Genomic DNA, 20,870 nt, shown 5'->3' with positions numbered 1-20,870 from the left:
CCCAAAAATATTATATTTATTAGGCGTGATAGAACAATCATATTAGGTTAGTTTAACAGTTCATAAAAAGGGTGAGGAAAGCAGTTAAATCATCGAAAAGGGACACATTACGACGCACCCTTGAGAGGTGCGTCAGGGTTCTCAGAAAACTAACCACTTTGACTTTGCTATTTCTCCTTTTTATTTAACGAATCTCGATTATGGGACAGGATACGTTCTGTTCGATTTATGGATCGATTGCGACAGAACGCGTGAACAGTTTCGCAGCGAGAGGCTTAAGCTAAGGGGTTTAGAGTCAATACTCAGAATATATTATGTGTTGTTGTGTGTTGTTTCACGTCGAAACTAGGGGTCTATTTATAGGGAAGAGTTCGTGGAAAGATAGAATTGCAGAGTTCTAATCCACAAAGAATTAGGAAAATAGACGTACCCAGGTATTTTCAGCGCCCAGAGCCAGGCGTTGAAAATAGGGTCTGGGCTGTTTCCTTTAGTCAGATTCGGATTTCTAAAATCCGTAGAGTTTGAGGTTAATTTGAGTCTCTTAGCGCGTATCAATTTGTGACGGAATACGTCTGGGCCCGTTACGAACTCTAGGCTCGTTAGGATTTAAATTAATACGTAACTCTTATTTCCGAACCCTATTAGGAATAGGATTCTCGCGGTTTTCTATCTCATTTAGGATTTATGTTGGAATGCAACACCTAATTCTGACAGGTTTCTATCTTTTATGATTTTGCCACTTTTAGAAGCTACCTTTTACGACAGTTACTATTTTTAGCAGGATTCCATAAATAGCAGGTTTCGGGTGAATTGAAATAGGGAATCGAGATTCGTTTATTTTATAGGAGATGCGTTGTCAAGTGGAGATTTTACGCTTTCATCATCGAACCTTTTCCTTGCGGGAACGGGGACAAAAGTAGGTGTCTACAGTTAGCCCCCACTTTGACTGAGTCTTGGAGTAAGATGATGGTCAAAGTATTAGACGGAGTGCGTCACACAAGCCATGGTGTATGTGACTTGTTTTGCGAGGGTCTCACGAGCCCCCGAGTGATAACATTTGACTTAAGGGTCATCACTTGAAGTGTCGACATATCCCTCACGTGTCATTGGGATTTGTCAACTGATAGTATAGAAACTTCCTCACTTTGTCATTGGAAGGATCTAAAAGGTGCGTAGAAAACTCCCTCACTTTGTCATTGGAAGGATCTAAAGGTGCGTAGAAAACTCCCTCACTTTGTAATTGGGAGTAACTACAGATGTTTTCGAAATTAAAGCTGTAAAGTGTAATTGGGCCTGGCCAAGCCCAATCACGAGGTAAAACGTTTTTAAAGATTCTCATTTTCAGGGCTGGCTAAACGAGAAAACCCCCTTGTTTTTATAGGATGTAAAACGAAGGAAAATCCAGTACCCTTGTTTTTATAGGAAGTAAAACGAAGGAAAATCCAGTAAAAGTTATCGCTGCAGCGACTAAGGACCTGCGCTGTTAGTGATGCAGACCCCGCTCGCTGAAGGTGGGCGAGCCTGTCCTCTGAGGGGGACCCCCCGTCCGATAGAAGTGGACGAATCTGTTTGATGTTTTTGAAAATAAGGACCTACGTGGTTTGTGACGTAGACCCCGCCCCGCTGAAGGTGGCGAACCTTGTTCGCTGAGGGTGGACACCCCGTCCGCTGAAGTGGACGAATCTGTTTAAATTTTTTTGAAAATAAGGACCTACGCGGTTTGTGACGTAGACCCCGCCCGCTGAAGGTGGCGAACCTTGTCCGCTGAGGGTGGACACCCCGTCCGCTGAAGTGGACGAATCTGTTTTGAAATTTTATTTTGTTTTGTTTTTCTTGAAAATAAGGACCTACGTGGTTTGCGCCGTAGACCCCGCCCACTGAAGGTGGCGAGCCTATTTTAAATTTGAAGTTTTTATTTCTTTCGAAAACTGAGGACCTGCGCGGCTAGTGACACAGACCCCGCCTGCTGAGGGTGGGCGAGCCCATTTTGAATTTCTTATTTTGCCTATGTAGAAGGGCTTTCGTGATTACAACCTGTTGGTGGGTCGTAATATTTCCTGATTAGATGTGTCCTATAAGTGGGTCCACATTGTGTATATTTTTGTTTAACAATATTTTTTGAGATATCCAAACATGTTATGGTGCGTGGCGCAGTCTGGGAATGTGATTTTGATTGCACGCTTTGTTGGAGTCCACTTTTCGCGAGCCCCCAAGTGTTTGGGCTCGTTGGTTGTTTTTCGCGTCTTGTAATCATGTTTGGGGTCATGCTCGTATGTGCGAGCAATCTCCTATAGTAGTGTGCTATTTTAGTGAAGCCGTGGAGTGCGACTTTAGCTTTCAGGCGACATCCGGTTTTGGCTTGGCCCGGATTATCCCTTTGACAAACAGACATTTTCTATTTGGAAAACCAATGACTTGACGACACATATTTTTGGTGTTTCGAAGAATGACCATGATATTTAACTTGCTTTTTTTTTTGAAAAGTGTACATGAGCGTTTTCTGAGATGAGTCTAAGTTTCGACCAAGTTTCAATGTTATTATTAATTTTTTGCTTATTTGGGAGCTAAAGGTGCTTTGGGCTTGATCTTACTTGTAATAGGGCCTCGTGTTTTAGCAACACGGTCTTAAGTCCTTTCCTGTTCCGTGTTTTTGTGAGATCTGGGCCTTGGGCTGCATTTTCAGCGCCCAAGCTCAGGCGCTAAAAATTTTGGCGCCCAGAGGTGGGCGCTAAAAGTTCTTTCCTGGTAATATTTGATTTTTGGATTTCTAAACACGTTTCCGAATGGGATCAGGATGTTTATTGGGTGCGTTCAGCTATATATAGGGGCTGGGTACGTCCTTATTTTCCACCACTCTCAAATTCTTTCTCTCTTTTTTGCCGTGCTCTAATTTATTTACTGCTTTTGCTATGTCGACCCCTACTTTCTCACTCTAACGGACTGTTAGGCGTTGGCTACGAGCCCTTACTCCCACAGAAAAAGCTTTGTTAAAAGAATACCACTTAGAGGCACTTTTAGGCTTACAACAAATTAATATTGATTATAATTTACTGCATGCTGCCCTAAACTTTTGGGACTCCGATCATCATATTTTTTCCTTTCGGGGCAATGAAATATGTCCTTTGCCTGATGAATTTGCTGCGATCCTTGGTTATCCTACTAATGCTACTCCTGTTACCCCTGGCACTATTGAAGAGGGTAAAACAACCATAAGGGCTTTCCTAGGGCTAGATGATAACATGTTTGCTGAACTTGTTGTAGACGATAAGGTTAACTTGGCAAAACTCGTAAAACATCATTTTAGGCCTAGTAAGAATATGACCGAACAAAAATTGAACATTCGAGCCCTTGTATTTTGCTTGTTGAATCATTATTTGCTGTCGAATAATAACGGTGAGTTCGGTGACATAAGGCTGATCCCCTTGATTAGCCAGATGGAAAGTTGCTATTCTATTATGCCGTTGGTTGTTGCTGAGACTTTGCTGAGTGCGGATGAGCTGAAGAAGGATGCCAAATCCGAAATTTTTAAGGGAAGCCCCCTATTACTCCAGGTAATCTACTTTTTTTCTTTGCGCACATATACGCCACTTTTTTTTTTTTTTTTTGCCTGGGGCTGAGTTTCAGCGCCCAGGGTTGGGCGCTAGAATATTCGGCGCCTGGTCCTGGGCGTTGAAACTGCGCCACAGGAACCTTTTTTCTTTCTTTTCATTCTTTTGATTCGATCGTACCTGTTTTTGCAGATTTGGCTTGCGGAACGGCTTAGACTTTTGGAAGCTCCTGCCGATCCTAAACATTATCGCCCTACAGCTTTGGGTAACCGAAAATACTTGCACTTAGGCCAGGACGAGGCCGAATGGACCTCCTTTTTTACTTACGGCATTTGTTCTATTAAGTGGGTGGTACCATGGTGGGGTTTGACTACTATGACAGGGGGGTCTGATGTATCGGTTTATATTTCTTTGTTGGGGCTATCTTGTCCCATTTATATTTTCCCTTACCGAGTCATGCGTCAATATGGTTTAAGGCAGACTATCCCCTTTTCTGATACGGTACCACCTAAGGTAGCGACCTTTGCACAAACACGGGTCTTAGCGTGGGCTAGGTATTATGATGGTCTCCCGCGTTGGGCTGTAGCTACAAATGGGTTTGTGGGTCTTTCTGAAAACTATAAGTTGTGGATGAGTTCCGATGACAAGGATGTGAGGATCGAGGCTCGTAATGGAGAGCCGGCTGAGCATTTGATACCTCGTATTCGTGTTAAGTATGAGGGTCCTGATTCTGCCAGACCTCGTACCTATAGTTTTAAGACTGTGAAAGCTCGTCCTGATCGAAAGCGAAAGGAAGTTCTTCCCCGTTCCAGTGTCAGGCCTAAAAAGGTGCCTAACATGAAGGGGCCTGCTGTTGTTAAAAGAAATGCAAGCTCTCGCGGAGATCGTCGCCGGAACAATGTATGGGTTAGGAAGGCTCAACCGCCTATAGAAACAGTGGCTGGTCCAGTCGATGATAGTAATCCTTCTCCCACCACTGTTTGTGCCCTTAAGGCTGAGCAGGCTATAACTGAGAATGTTTCTAAAGCTTTGGCATCTTTGGAAGTTAGTGTCCAGGAGCCAGTTCTTATGGAGATTGATATTGGGGCAGCGCAGAAGACTATGGGGATGGATCCTGCGAACATTGCTCTCTTCAAGACTTTATTTGATGATTTGGAAGAACAAGAGTAGTGTAGTTCTTTGCTAGGGTGTAGGTGCCCTCTATTTATTTCAGTTGTGTTTGTTTTTTATTCCTAGCACTTTGTTTTCCTTCTTATTATATTTTAATAATGGCATATTTTTAGTTTCCATTCAATTTTGTTTATATGTCTAACACTTTTTTACACAAAGAATATAATTTTGTTATTATTATTTGGACCGAATCCTTGGTAAGGATTGCATACGTATCTTGTCAGAATCAGGTCGCGCGTAGTTCTTAGCTTTAGAATAAGTTCTTAGTATGCCGGATCTCGGTAGATATGTCCTGAAGTGGAAACATAATACTTAATCGGTCAAATGAGGGAAGTATTTGCCATTATTTTCATCTGCCGTTTTCCATAGGTTGCGTAAAATTCGACCAATTTGTTGGTAAACCTATTTGGATACGCACTGTACCCCCCAAGTGTTCGTTATTTTTCCGTTGTGTGCGGATAAAATGACGAGCAGTTTTCGAAAAAAGGAAAACTTTGGCAGGCAGAGAGTTTCAACGCCCAGGCTGGGGCGTCAGAAATTTCGGCGCCCAGCCCTGGGCGCTGAAAATAACTTGGGCGGTCAATTTTGACGTTTTGCTTCACATGTTCTTGCGTTTATTTCTATTTCGTTTTTTGTGCCTTGATATTTTGCTTCATAGTTAAAGTTAATTTTGAGGCTGTTTTGGAGGTTTTTTTGACTGTTAGCGTGAAACGCATTTTTGTCCAGATTAATTTTTTCTATTGGTGACTCAAAACAGTTTTGAAAATGGAGTTAGGGTGCGGAACTTATGAAGATCTTTGTGGAGGGTATGATGGAATCTTATGTGAAAGCTGTTGGTGGATTCTACGTTTTATGAATTTATTTTTTGGTAACATTTGCATTTGTTTTAAATTTTTGATTTCTTTTTGATTCTGGGTTGAATGGGTTGGCTCTCATGATGACATTGGTTGGCTTTTTAGGTTTTGAGGATGGGATAGTGTGGTTTATTTTGTGGGTTTCGGGAACTGGTTCACATGGCATTATTTCAAAACCGAGTGGGCTTTGTTTGTTGGGCCTATAGTGGGCCGCTTCTTTATTTTTTTTATTTTGCAAGTACATTTGGTGTTTATTTAGTGTTAGAATAAAATTTTTAGGAGAAATATTACGCCTTTATTGATTTGGAAAGTAAGGAAAACACACTGAAATAAAACTGACCCATATTCTAAAGGGCCTTAGGACCATCTAAAGTCTCTATTATTTTTTTATCAATCTAAAGAACTACTAGGCGCTTTTTACTAATGGTGCCCTATGTGGCTCAAGCCTGGGGTTTAGTCTCATAAAACTTTGGTCCTTCACCGGTACTCATCTTGAATTCCATTCCTTTTGCGTTGACCCACTGATATATCTTCACCCATCCGTTCCCGACCTCTTCTAGTGTTGATGCAGGATAGATTAACCGGGTTGGATCGAAACCTTCATCTTGTAGAGCTAGGGTAGTTATCACAGTCTCGTTCTCCATAGGCCTCGATTCGTTAAACAATGTCCATAGAGCCTGATTGTCCAAAATTTCAGCTGTTTTAGTCTTGGTGAGGTGGGGTGCCTCATCCAAGGTGTGGCAGTCAAGGAAAATTTCAAATCCGGGTTTTAGCAAGCCATCCTGAACGAAGGGTTAAGGGAAATCACAGCATGGGTGTTCTTCTCCTTCCCGAACAAACATCCCGTTAAGGGTCCTTTGATGTGGGGGAAGGAGGGTGGTTTGTTTGGCTTTGTTAAGGCGTAGCCTAGATAGGTGGTCAGCAATATCTTCCTCCGTTGGTTCATAGCCTAAGCCAAAGGGAGTAGATTTGTCGGGAAAAGGATGGAATATGCATTCCTTCTTCCTTATGCCCAATGGGGTTCCTGGGAAATAACCTTGAGCCAACAGCATTCTAGGGATGACTCGGGATGCATGCGGGTCTAGGAATGCTGGATCATAATCTTCGATGAACTGGATTGCTTCTTCCATTTGAAACCCATAAAGGTCATCTGCAGTTTCGGCTGTTCCAACCATAGTACAACTGACGTCGAGAGGAGGGGCGCGGATTTCTAGTATTACCCCGTTATGGTTAAGTTTAACCATTTGGTGCAAGGTAGAAGCCACACCTCCTAAGTCATGGAGCCAAGGTCGCCCCAAGAGGAGGTTGAAAGTGGGCTTGATGTCAATTATTTGAAACTCCGTGGTGCGTGCCACAGGCCCAGTTTGTATGGTAAGGTTGATTTTTCCCAACACAGGCCTTCGGGAGTTATCATAAGCTCGTACCCCTTGTGAGGAGGTTTGGAAGTCATCGCTTCCTAGCCCCAAGCAATGGGCGGTTCGCAATGGGCAGACATTAACCGCCGAACCAATATCTACGAGCGCTAGGGGGATGTTTTCTCCTTTGCATCCAACCACTAAGTAAAGGGCTTTATTGTGAGCACCCCCCTCTTTGGGTAAGTCTTTATCAGTGAAAACTATGGCCTTTTCTCCGGCATCTCTCGTGACATGGCTAACCAATGAGTCAGGTGTGATATCTGTGGGTACTGAGATGAGGTCAAGTGAGCGAATAAGCTTTTCGCGATGTTCCTTTGAAGTACACATAAGATCCCAGATGGTAATCTCAGCCTTGGTTCTTTTCAGTTGTTTCAGGAGAGGATTTTCAATGACTTCCGTGACGGTGGCGTGCCGCCCGTTCTCAGGAGTTTGCCTAACCGGGATGTCGCCCATAGGAGGTGGGTGAATATCCGGTTGGTATATCCTTCCGGATCGGGTGAGGTTGTCGACCTCGGGCTCCTGAGGGGTGGTGTCAATGAGAGCATACCCGGGCCAAGTTTCAGTGAAGAGGTCCTGGCCCGAGACTTGAGATAGGTAAATATCTTCAGCATCATCGTTCCACACACCGCACACTTCCCCCTCGATTCGATCCATAGGTACCACAGCGAGTGGTGCACCTTGAGGTGTAATATACACCGTGGGGTCGAAATTCTCTGGTTGGTCGAGAGAGATGTGACAAGAGTCGAGTGGGATCTTGTTGTTGTTGGGCCTGCCAACGTTAGGGAGAGGTATTACTTCATCCTCTATCATGTCCTGGATCGTATGTTTTAGATACCAGCAGTTTTCAGTGTCATGCCCATTTCCTTGATGGAATTTGCAGTAAGTACCTTCGACCCAATATTTGTTTTTGACAGGAGGGTCGCGGGTGGGGCCTATAGGTCTCAACTTTCCTTGATTGGTTAGTCTTTCAAAGGCTTGTACCAAAGTTGACCCGAGTGGGGCAAACTTTCGGTCTCGGACCCATCTTACAGGGTATCTTCGGGCGGGAGCCTCTTCTACAACATGGACTTCTTGGGTTTGGGGTGTGTTACCTCGATTATAGGTGTTGGTCTTATATGCAGGTTTGCTCTGTATGGTTTTGGCGAGGTCGTCCTCGATTTTTATTCCCACATCATAAACTCTTTTGAAAGTGTCGAGTCCCAGGTACCTAAGGTGTTGTCTGTAAGCCGGGTCTAAGTTATCAATGAATTTTTGGACCAATTCTGTTTCGGAAGGCCTATTGATTAGTTGGGCCGCCTGGTCTCTCCATCTAGCAAAGTAGGTTGTGAAACCCTCATTTTTCTTTTGGAAGAGAACTTCCAGCTCGCGCATGGTGACTTGGAAATCCATGTTCGACGAGTATTGCTTGATGAAGACATTGACAAAGTCTTCCCAAGTGGGGAAGAGCTTAGGGTCCTGGTGATAGTACCATTTGAGCGACACATGTTCCAAGGACAAAGGAAAGGCAGGTAGGTACATGGACTTGTCCACGCCTTTCAAGTTCATGGTATTCACAAAGCTCAGTAGATGATCACGGGGGTTATCCGTGGCCTTGAACTTTGGTAAGTCAGATGAACTGAACTTTTCTGGTAATTTGCCAGAAAAAGGTTCAGGCTCGAGGGAGAAGTATTTGCTCCCCATGGTTTGCTGTAGGACCATTTTTTCGATCCTCTTCTTGTTTTGAGGTCATTTTTGGCTTGCGCAGCCGCTAAGGCTTCATTTTCCATTTTCAGTTGGCCCATGAGTTGGGTCATTTGGACCATCTGGTCTCGCAAATCTTCGATGGACATGTTTGGAGGTGCGAATCGAGGTTGGGGAAGCGGAGATCCTTGAAATGAGGGACGACGGACGGAGCTTGGAGTTGCTAGTCTTGGTGATGTATCTTCGAGACGCACTAGCCGTTGATTCCCTGATCGGCACCAAGTGGCAGGACCGGTCCTAGGCATAAGATAAGCTAAAGTTTAGGTTCCCAAAGTTTCAAGCATTACTTAATCTAGACTTCGACTCTCTAAATTGGTTTTTCACTTTTTCGCTCTTTCTTCTGTCGGTACACTTTTTTTGGGGTTTTTTTTATTTTGGTCATTCTTTGGATTTTCGAAACACTTGCCTGTGTGACATTCATAGTTGTTAGCATGTTCGGTTTTGGTGCCGAGCATTGCCGTCGTAGGAGGCCTAACGACGACACAAGGAGTTATTAATTTTTCGCGAGTCCCCTTTTGAAATCGAGTGCTTTTCTTACGCCCTCGTAGCAATTCTTTTGATGAACATTTTTTGTGCTACGTATTTTCTTTTTTGCTTGGGCACCGAGGCTGCTGCGCCTGACCAGAAAGCCAAGCAGCAACTTCAGCGCCCAGCAGTGGGCGTGAGAAATATTGGCGCCCAGCCAGGGGCGTTGAAAATGCGTCCCTGGCTGGTTCTCGTTTTCTGTTTTCTGTCTATGCGACTTCGATTTGCGTGCTTGCCTAATAACGTCCTTTACGCGTGACAGCGTTTGTGGGATTCGTTACAGGCCATCCCGAGCGTCGCTTGTTTTGTGGCGATCATTCGGGTTTGCGGAACACGTGCTTCGGTATAACTCTTTGGCAAATTAGTCTATGAATGTTTGGGCAATTTTTAAGGTCATTGGTTTTCTAGGATAGTTTGTCACACAATCACGTATTTCGCTACACATAACTACATTACAAACATGGATTTAAAAATTAAATATGCCACGTAGTTTATGATAGGCTTCTATGGGTAGTTTATTTGCGCCTGGCTTGGTACCGCTTCTATCGTAGATCCAACACATGCCCCGGTCGAGGTAGTGTCTTCAACAGACGAATTTCGCTTAAGAGGCCAACCCGCAAGTGCAAGCCAAGGGGGCATGCAGGCGAGAGGGACCTAATGGGCGAGCGATTGGGTTCGGTATAGGTGTACTACCTGCACAAGTACCGAGTGGGAAACATGCGCGGCGTATGCACCCCCTATTGGCGAAAAAGGTATCCTTAGTCCCAACTCCCGAGGGAGCTGAGATTCGCTATGATGTTCTGCCCGTTCACATTAATATGCTGATTTTCAGGTCGTCCCAACTTGATGGGGAAATAAACGCGGGGTAGGATCGTTTCACCCTTCGGCTATTTTGATTACCTACAAGCACGAGTATTTCCTTCACTATCCCCAGTGGAGTCGTCACTGTGAGGGGGTCGAAAAAGCGCGAGGCTAATGCGTGACCTGTCCCTCGTGGGTGTGACGATTCTTTTTATTCAATCAAGTGTAATTGGATTTCCTGTGAGTATACACCCAATCGACTAGTAATATAGGAGTCGCCATTCAGTTTTTAACGACAATGAGAAAAACTGACAAAACCCGGTTATCGTGACATAAATGGAGTGCAATTATGTTTGACCACGACGGCCGTAGGTTCCCTTGTGATCCCTGGTGTGGGGATCTCTCAATATACACCCGCAAGGTAGAGATTGAGGGTTCGGGGGACTGTAACTACCAAGAGGAGTAATTCGCTCGTCGATAACTCCAGAGGCAGGATATCCTTACTAGCTCAGCATAAATAATTGAAGGGACATGCGTTAACTATTAAACTAATCTGAATTGATTTTAGCAATATGCAACATATAATACTAATTCGATCGTGATTATCTAATTTAAATATCATTAAGGGACCTAGCATGATAATCCGATTTCCCAAAAATATTATATTTATTAGGCGTGATAGAACAATCATATTAGGTTAGTTTAACAGTTCATAAAAAGGGTGAGGAAAGCAGTTAAATCATCGAAAAGGGACACATTACGACGCACCCTTGAGAGGTGCGTCAGGGTTCTCAGAAAACTAACCACTTTGACTTTGCTATTTCTCCTTTTTATTTAACGAATCTCGATTATGGGACAGGATACGTTCTGTTCGATTTATGGATCGATTGCGACAGAACGCGTGAACAGTTTCGCAGCGAGAGGCTTAGGCTAAGGGGTTTAGAGTCAATACTCGGAATATATTATGTGTTGTTGTGTGTTGTTTCACGTCGAAACTAGGGGTCTATTTATAGGGAAGAGTTCGTGGAAAGATAGAATTGCAGAGTTCTAATCCACAAAGAATTAGGAAAATAGACGTACCCAGGTATTTTCAGCGCCCAGGCCTGGGCGCCGAAGATTTCGGCGCCCAGAGCCAGGCGTTGAAAATAGGGTCTGGGCTGTTTCCTTTAGTCAGATTCGGATTTCTAAAATCCGTAGAGTTTGAGGTTAATTTGAGTCTCTTAGCGCGTATCAATTTGTGACGGAATGCGTCTGGGCCCGTTACGAACTCTATGCTCGTTAGGATTTAAATTAATACGTAACTCTTATTTCCGAACCCTATTAGGAATAGGATTCTCGCGGTTTTCTATCTCATTTAGGATTTATTTTGGAATGCAACACCTAATTCTGACAGGTTTCTATCTTTTATGATTTTGCCACTTTTAGAAGCTACCTTTTACGGCAGTTACTATTTTTAGCAGGTTTCCATAAATAGCAGGTTTCAGGTGAAATGAAATAGGGAATCGAGATTCGTTTATTTTATAGGAGATGCATTGTCAAGTGGAGATTTTACGCTTTCATCATCGAACCTTTCCCTTGCGGGAACGGGGACAAAAGTAGGTGTCTACAGGACCAAATTCAGGTATTTGGTCAATCTTAGACCCATGACCTTTCTGATGCTAACAACCTGTTTACATGGAACGTTTCAATATAACATTTAACAAACCCACCTTAATGTTTAACAACCAACCATAAGAGTGACTATAAGACCCCTCAGCAAATGTACAAGTCTAATGTACTGCAGATTTACATTTGGTAAGACAAATTCATTAGGAAGGGCAATTAGATAGAAATTGAATTCAGGTTAAACTTTACTGAAATCAGGTTTATCCCATAACTAGATGATTCACAAGCCACACTGCAAATACATTGTTACATCCGACATGTAAAACTGAATTTTGACAGTTGGACCAAGCATGTCGGATGATCATACAAAATGATCCTAGTGCTAGACTTTGAAGATGTACTCTAGGAGATATTAACAGTTCAAAGAGTCGATATTAGAAGTCAGTACGTGATTACTAACACAAAGTAATATTCTATAGTTAACATTAACATTATCCTAAGGACTCTAAAACTTCATACAATAAAGGCTTTCTCATGAATCGATGTCCAGCAACAAGCACATGATTCACACCTTCTCTAAAGTCTAAACACAGTAGAGCAATACAGGGCCAGCAATCCATCCTTGTTAAATAATTATGCACTACTATTTTGAAATTGAAGTATCATCTCGCAATGCATAATGTGTAAGTAGTTACCATTTAGTTTGTACTTAACATACAGGAAGAAAGCCAAAAGAAAAGGGAGAGCAGTATCAACCAAAGAGAAAGGGGCCAACGAGCTTTGTGAGGATGCAATATGAATTGGTAAATAATTATGCACTACTAAATCCATTTTAATCTCGAAATCCATTTTTTTCTCTGACAAAGAGTAACATTTTTCTATTTTGTTCTTCTTTGGATGTGTGAATTTCTAGCAACAACAAGATGTTGAGAAGAAGCCACCATCTCAGGCACGTTTGTACAAAGAAACTCGGAAAAGGAAAGTGGGAAAAGAATATAAAACACCTTACGAGACTATTCAAAGTAACATTGTAAGTTCCATATGCCCCTTCCTGTATTTAGGATATGCGAATCCATCTTAAAATGGCCTGGTGGTTATATAATGCCAATTTTGTTATAGGATAAGATGGAGGAAGTCCAAAGGCAAAGACAAATTGATGGAGATGGTGCATTTTTCGAAGTAATGAACCTGGAGAACTCGCGAAAACACAAGCAATTAGGAAGGTGTTCAAAAGTAAAAGGCAAGAGTAAAAAAGCTTCAGTGGGTGGTGTAATCATACCTGATGAATATATAAAACCATATAAAGATCAAATTGTGAAAGATACCGTAGTAGAAGTACTAAAGATGTTCAAGCAACAACTTCCTCCTGAATCGTTTGCTCGTGTGATGTCATCTTTTCCAGAGAGTCCTAGAGTAACAGATGACCAAGAGCATGACCAGGTGAATTATTCATATATCTTTTACTTATACATTGTTCATAATCTTTATCTTTTACTTAAACTGAAGTACTACCAGAACTGAAGTACAACCAGAACGTATCTTTTACTTAAACGGTTTAAGAATGGTGTCTTACAATGAATCCTTATCTTGCCTAAATCAGATGAAATATAAGGACGTATTGTTTGAATTTTATGTGGACGCCTTGAAAGACAACGTATCATGGATTCAAATATACTCCTGTTTAGGCAACTAGGCCCTCAACCCTGTATAATTTCTTAAATTCAGACCTTGTTACAGGCTAGGATTTCATTTGTTGTCTCTCTGTTGTTCCGGGCTTCTAGTTTGAAGTTTCTGCTTTGTGTCAACCTCTCCAGTCATGTGTTAGACTCTAGGATTCTAGGTATTCAACTTGAGAAAAGAGAAGTAAAAAAATCAGAATTAGGTGGAGCAGCTGATCAGGTGGAGCAGCTGGAGCAAACTGATCAGGTGGAGCAGTTGTCAGTCCAATTGTTGTTAGCATCTAGGATTTAACTACTAATTTTTTTTGATTGGCTTTAGAAGGAATCCTAAGATTTGTCTAGTCAAGTTGTCAGACATAATTTTTTTCTTTCTTTGAGTTATCTAGTAGTAGTTTAGCTTATCCACTTAGGTGGTTTGTGCTTGTGTCCAACTACAATGCAACTATTTGATACGCCTTGAGTCTGCTTGTGTTTTGCATATTTTGGCTAGAGTAGGACCATGCTTTGTTATTGGTAGGTACTGTTTACGTAGATAGACACAATATTTTTAGCGCATTTTCCAAAGCGCTTAGCTTTTTGTCATATTGGTTTTTCACAGCATTCTAGATAGATATAGAGTGTTTAGTAATTTCTAGCTGATTTAGGTGAGTGTATAAGCCGGCAAGATGTTTATGTACGCTGTTTTCAGATTTGGTTGAGAAATTGAAGTGGGAAATTCTCCCTTGCAAATCATACTTTGTTTTGTTTTGGTCAGTTTCAGAAATGAGCCAACCAATCTTCTCAACTTGATGATGTATATAAACGTAAAGTGGTTATTGAAATAAGAAGAGGGGTATGGTCATGTCTGATTGCAGTATCAAGCTGGAGTGCTAAACCACAAAAGCATCCAGCCTTAGGCAGAAAAAAAAGGATTTAGAAAGAGTACATTGACGGGAGTACATGTACTTCACAGTTTTCTGTGTTTTCAATCTGTAAAACCTATATTGCTGCATCACTTCTTCTAGCAGTAAACTGGAAATGTTTCTTCACAGCATTTATTCTTCTAGCATTTATTCTTCTGGTTGTGCTTTACATTATTATGGATGTTGGATCTTACTAATTTTATACTTCTTATAGGATCAAGATGATGGATTGGATCGGATAGCAAATGAAGATTAAAGTTGACATTGAGAATCATGCACACGTAAGGGAAACCAATTGAAGATGAAAAGATAGAAGACATTTAATTTTGGATTATACATTTTAGTTTTGGATATGATCATTTGATTTTATTTTGAACATAATAATGTAATTTTCATAGATCGTACATCAAATACTATTATTTTAATTTGTTAATTAGTTTGTTAGGGAGCGGGTTGTGCTCCCTTCCTTTAGTTGTTTCCTTGTTTGAAACTTATTTTGTGTACGTACTATCTTTTGGTAATAAAATTGCTATTTTACCAAAAAAAATTATAAATTTATAATAATAATAATAATAATTATTATAATTATTTATGAACCAATTTTGTAATATTTATTATTATATTTGATGAAAAGCATTACTTTGCAAGTGTTACAATAGATATTAAAAAGTGTTAAATATGTAATGTTACCTAAGAATAGAAAAGTGTTACGTTATATGGTGAAAAGTGATACCTACGATTCAATAAAGTGTTACTGTAAATCAAAAGATGATGTAAAAAAGTGAGACTAATGGTTAAAAAGTGTTACCTAAGATATCACGAGTAACACTTTTAAAGTGCTACAATAGGAATGGAAAAGTGTTACGTAAAATTATTTTTGGTAACACTAGTAAAAGTGTTACCATATGTTATTAAAAGTGTTACCTAATAGAATAGGTAGCACGAGCAGATGTATCACCCATAAAGTGTTACCTATTATCTATGGGAACACTTTACCCCCTTTATGTAACAGTTTTTCGGTGTTACCTAAAGTTAATTATGTACTAGTGACATCGTAGAACTTTATGTAGTTTTTGTGGCATGATTTGGATTGGTTGACTTAATTCTTTTCCTTCGTTTACTTGGGTAAATTTCGCACCTTGGGAGGTACGGGCTAGGTATTTCATGGCTCGCTCTTTTCGCTCTCCCTTTTCTCTTTCTCTTTTTTCTTCTTTTTTGCTTGGGATTTCTCCCCCTTTTTATTTGGGCTAAAAGGTAGATGGTTGTGGTCTTTGAGTCACGAGGCGAGGCTGAGTGAGCCTCGTTTGGTAGGCCTATAGTGGACCTTTAATTTTAGTAGGCCTAGGGTGGACCTTTAAATTGTCTTACTTTGCAAGTGTATTTAGTCGTTTTTTTTAAATGTGCAAATAGCGTAGATTCAAAATGTTGTTTTTACTTTATTGAAATTTAACGAAAGAATTACATCTAAAATAATAATTTTTTTTGCTTCTTTTCAGATTCCAGTTTTCAGGATTTAATTGGAAGTTGTGATTTAGACTCGAACTTTCATTATTTTTTCTGATTATAACCCGTGTAGGAATACAAGGAGGTGGCCTAGACTCAAATAATGACGTTGCGTAAGCCTATAATACTTGACCAAGCAACTTTCAGACTTAGGCTAATTGGACCATAACTTTCGTTGGTTGACACTTTAGATTTTAACCCTTGGGTGTTCATTTGTCATGCGCCATTTTGCTTAATGTTGGCAAGGTAGTTAGTTGGGGAGATCGAATTTCCATTTTTGCAAGACTAGAATCATTAGTGCGGCTTCCTTCTTAGTGTGCATTGCTTTACCCCAATGGTAGCCTTATGGCATGCCGATTTGGGTATTTTCATGGTTCGTCATGTTGCATTCATGGAAAATCTTTTAGTCCGTACTTAGGAGTACTTCAAGGAGCGAGTGGCTCGAGAGGACTATGATAGCCTTGAGGCCATTAATTTTTTTGCTAATGGTATTGACACCTTAGGCTCACTTTGGGGGTTGTGCGACTATGGGGGAGTGATTTTCAGAATGTGACTGTTTCCATTTTTCAAATACTTGAATTACATAATATATTCTTTTTATCGGTGAGAGAGAGTATTGAGGCCGTAGATTCTTAGCAAGGGATGACAACTACATATGGGTGCTTATTGATTTAAATGTTAAGAAGGGAGACTCAATGTGGTTTAACCTTTTAACTGGCAGAAAGACACCAAGCATTAGGACCGATTCTATGTATAAGATAACTAAGACTTAGGATTTAGATTGTACTTTGGTATAGCCTAGTCTAGACTCGGAAATATTTATTTTTTATTCGAACATTATTTTTTCCTTAAAAACTTTATTCGAACATCATTTTTTGAATACTTTGCCCATGTGACATTCAAGGTTATTTTAATCACCATGCTCGGTTTTAGTGCCGAACATAGTCGTTATAGGAAGCCTAACAACGACACAAGGAGTTATTTATTTTATAAGTCATTCTTAGAACCGAGTGCCTTTTCTCATACGCCCTCGCAGCAATTTTCGCGAATTTTTTACTTCTACGTATATTTGAAGGAAATAATGCCCTTGGTCCAAGTATGCATTCAATGTTAAGTCTAATAAATGCGGTTCAGTATTAATTAACAAGTTAATAATTCAGTGAGATCAAGTGAGCTGAATGCCTAGCTAGAGGTCGCTTCAGTTCAAGTGGAATTAATGATATTAATCCACAGCTTACTCTTGATTGAACCCGTAGGGTCACACAAATAGTACGTAAACGGATCAAGTATTTAATGGCATTAAATACTCCATCTATGGATATTCGGAATCGACGGATCTTGGTTTCAGTGGGAGCTGAGATCGTCACAGGCAAGAAATGAATACTCCGGAAACGATGATATTGCCGGAAACGGAAATATGGATCGTATCGGAAATATAAATATTATCCAAAGTCGTAGATGTTGCCGGAAACGGAAACATGGTACGTATCCGAAAATATTATCGGAAATGGAAATATTGCCGGAATCGGAAATATTGCCGGAAACGGAAATATTGTCAGAATCGGAAATATTATCGGAATCGGAAAATAATTCCGGAAACGGAAATATTAAACATTTGTTCGAAACGGAAATTAATTCCGGAATCGGAAATATTAAATATTGTTCGTATCGGAAATGAATTCCGGAATCGAGAATTTAATCGGAAGCGTATCGTACGAATTAGCATCGGACGAGGCCTGCCAGACGAAGGCCCAGCACAAAGCCGGGCCATCGCCCAGCAAGCCAAGCGCAACAACCACACGCCAAGCATACGACCAGGCCCAGCGCAAAAGCCAGGCCCAGCCGAAGCTTGGGCGCGCGCGCGGGGCTGCGACGAGTGGGCTGGCGCTGTGCGTTGGCCGCAAGGCCTGCGTGCGGTGCTAGCGTATTACTCGAAGTGTGCTACTCGAATCCTAAGGGTACCGGGATTCGTAATATGATTAAATCTAATCCTAATTGATAAAGTTTATTTAATTAGAGTCCTAGTAGGATTATAATTAAATAAATTAGTATCCTAATAGGATTCCAAATCCTTTTCCATAACTCTATAAATAGGTGCCTAGGGTCACATATTTACAACTAGTTTTTTCAAGTATTCAAAGTGAGTTTTTGAGAGAAAAATCCAGTCACACAATTGCCCAAAAGTGCCGAAAATAATAGTACCTTAAGGGCGATTCTAGTTGGTCAATCTTAAGGCGGATCCGGACGTGCTGTGGACTATCTACGGAGGGACGACACTTGGAGTCCTAAAGACTTGTTCTTGTTCGGTTCGGGCGCAGCTAGGGAAGGCACGCAACAAAGAGTATGCATCTAAACTATGTTAAATGATTATGTGTAAATAATATGTTTTCCTGGCTTAATGGTTTTTCCGCATGATTTATGAATTGTCATATGTATCATAACCTAACAGTGGTATCACGAGCCTCTTATTATTTTCATAATCTAAATTGCATGAAAATGGTTAAATATTACAAATTTGCAAGAATTAAAAGGGGTGATTAATTTTCGTAATTGTTAATTAATTGCAAATTGCGTTTATTTAATTATACGTACGCAGTTTTTCGGCAGTTTCTTCGTTACTCATCCAAATCGAGTGATTTTTGTGTCTATTCCGCATGTAAAAGGCATTCTAAAATTTTGACAAAAATAATATTTTTCTGCCGAACCCATAATTCTCAAATTCGAAGGCTAACTATGACTTTTCGGAGGTTTTAGTTTTTCGAATGCAAAATTTCGTAAATTTAAGATGTTAAATTAAATATTTGCGATTCTTGTTGATAAATCTTGAATTTTTGATTGACCTACTGTATATGTTTAACAAGTTTGAATGCCTAGCCTTGTTAATTATGCAATCTAATTTGTAATTATGATTAATTTGTTGAAAATTAGAATAATTTAAGAATTAATTTGATTTTCATAATTAATTATAATTTAATTAGATACCTATGATTAAAAACCACCATAAAAATTGTAAATTTATGATAAATTTTAAATTTTTATGACCTAGACTTGAATCCATGTTAATCGGAAATCAATTGAATAATAAATTTTCGATTTTTTCGCCCTAAAATTATGAAATTAATATTATTTATTAATTTGTCATTAATTTTAAATATAAATTTTTAAATTTTATGCGATTCGCTCATATAACTTGCACGCACAAAGCAATGGACGCTACGTGTTACCCTTAAGGGGTGTTGTATAGTGCGGGCATGTGACGACGAGTAAGGGAGCTCGTCGCCCATGCGGCACGAATGCAATGAGCAAGGCCATGGTGCACGAGCACAAGGCAGCAGCCCTGCCTTGTGTCGTGGGCTATGAGCAATGGACGAATGGGCATGGGCGAAAGCAAGGCACGGCAGTCGCGTGTGGGCAGCAAGCGAGCTGCGCCACAACGTGCACTGCCTCGCGCAAGCGCGCGCTGGCTCGCATCAAGCGAGCGCTGGCGAGCGCGCACAGCGAGCGCTGGCGAGCGAGCGCAGCGAGCGATGGCTCGCGTGCATCGAGCGCTGGCGCGCGCGCAGCGAGCACCAGCTCGCATGAGGCCTTGCGAAGGAAAGCAGCAGCAGCTATGCGACGCAGCGCATGGGCTGCGCGCACATGGCCAGCGATGGCTGTGTGCGTGTGGCCCATGGGCGTACGTCGCGTAGGGTTGTTGCGTTGCGATTAGATCGTTTTGAAATTTTAATTTGAAATTTTCAGTTTACGTAATTTTAATTAATTTTAAAATTAATAATTTAAATTATTTTCTTGGATTTTAATTTTGAATATTGTAATTATAATAAATTTTATTTATTCTAATTATTTTACTAAAATTAAAATCATGAATTAATTTAAATACGACTGAAATTAAATTAAACTTTTTGGATTCAATTATAAATTTATATGAGCTTTAAATTTTAATTAAATTTGTATGTTTCCAGTTAGACTAGAAATACATTTTTATGTTTAAAATTAGTAAAGCATATGAATTTATTGGTTTAAGTGGGAGCCCTTTTAGTCATAAACTCTTGATTAGGTCTACAAATCCTTAAGGTTAAAACAACTTGATTAGAATTAATAAGGACTGAATAATTGGTAGATTATTGGTGCCCTTGATTAATTGCTGCAAATGTTTACGTGATGCATAATGTGTTTTACTAACCAGCTATGTGGGCCATTCATGATAATGAATGGGTGAATGGTATATATTGTATATGTACTGTTTTGCAGGTTATGAAGTGACTAGTATGGCCCAAATAGGATAGAAAATATGGTCTGTGTACCATTAATTTGAATGTAATTGGTCTAAAGTACCAAAGTTGTTTTTCAATTCAAATATGGTCTGCGTACCATCAAATAGTTGTAATTAGTTTTAATTATAGCTTATCCTATTTGAAGAAAATGGTGCCTCCCACGGAGATTTTCAAGACGGACTTTGAAGTTAAAGCTTCAAGATGAAGTCGGGTCATACTAGATCACATTTATCTTATGCATATTTTAAGTTATTTATTGCTTTTAAATATGTCTTAAAATGCATGAGATCAAAAGCTTGATTATGTTGCATGATTAAGGATTTTAGTTCACTTAAAATCTAACCAACATAGTAAGAGCCTTAAGTTCCAAACTTAAAAATTGAGTTAAAAGGTGCCATGCCAAAATATACACTTGCTTGGATATCCTTTACATCAATCTAGTAATAGTTTTCGCTCAGCGAGGTGTTACTTATTGGTCCTAAAGGGGCAAGGTACACAAATAATTGTGAGTACATGTTAGTTTTGGTGAAACTCAACGATATAAGTAAGGAGTCCTTTTATGTCGTGGCAAAATCGATAGGTTTACCTAATAAGTTCTTAGACGTACCTATCAACCAAGAATAGTTTCTAGACTATTAGCAAAAGGCTTTTGCTTACCTAAGATGTTTTAGGATTAAGTCGACAAACTGTGCTTAGTTCTTCAATGATTTTAGGATCTTGGAATCATTTTATTCACACCTGCCGGAACACATAACTTGAATAAAATGCTTAATAAACATTGAATTATGCATGTATGCTAGAATTTAAGTTTATTAAGAGAAACTGTGAATGGTTATTTATTTGTTTATTCTTTT

General features: G+C 40.2%; 1 protein-coding gene across 1 annotated transcript; it reads left to right on the top strand.

The window, feature by feature from the left end:
• The first annotated feature begins 12,162 nt into the window (after nucleotides 1-12,162).
• Nucleotides 12,163-14,771, top strand: LOC130465769 (uncharacterized). Its single transcript, XM_056834621.1, has 4 exons — nucleotides 12,163-12,461; nucleotides 12,572-12,688; nucleotides 12,778-13,098; nucleotides 14,454-14,771. Exons 1-4 carry the CDS (start codon nucleotides 12,447-12,449, stop codon nucleotides 14,493-14,495), a joined length of 495 nt encoding a protein of 164 aa, XP_056690599.1. The 5' UTR covers nucleotides 12,163-12,446; the 3' UTR covers nucleotides 14,496-14,771.
• Nucleotides 14,772-20,870: the final 6,099 nt, after the last annotated feature.

This window comes from Spinacia oleracea, chromosome 1 (genome assembly GCF_020520425.1).
Source record: "Spinacia oleracea cultivar Varoflay chromosome 1, BTI_SOV_V1, whole genome shotgun sequence".
Classification (NCBI taxonomy): domain Eukaryota; kingdom Viridiplantae; phylum Streptophyta; class Magnoliopsida; order Caryophyllales; family Amaranthaceae; genus Spinacia; species Spinacia oleracea.
This window is presented reverse-complemented; position numbering and strand designations above follow the sequence as displayed.

Excerpts from the sequence above, each read along its gene's own strand:
- LOC130465769 (XM_056834621.1), top strand. Across the intron at positions 12,689-12,777 it reads AGACTATTCAAAGTAACATT|GATAAGATGGAGGAAGTCCA; the intron begins GTAAGTTCCATA and ends ATTTTGTTATAG. Across the intron at positions 13,099-14,453 it reads ATGACCAAGAGCATGACCAG|GATCAAGATGATGGATTGGA; the intron begins GTGAATTATTCA and ends TACTTCTTATAG.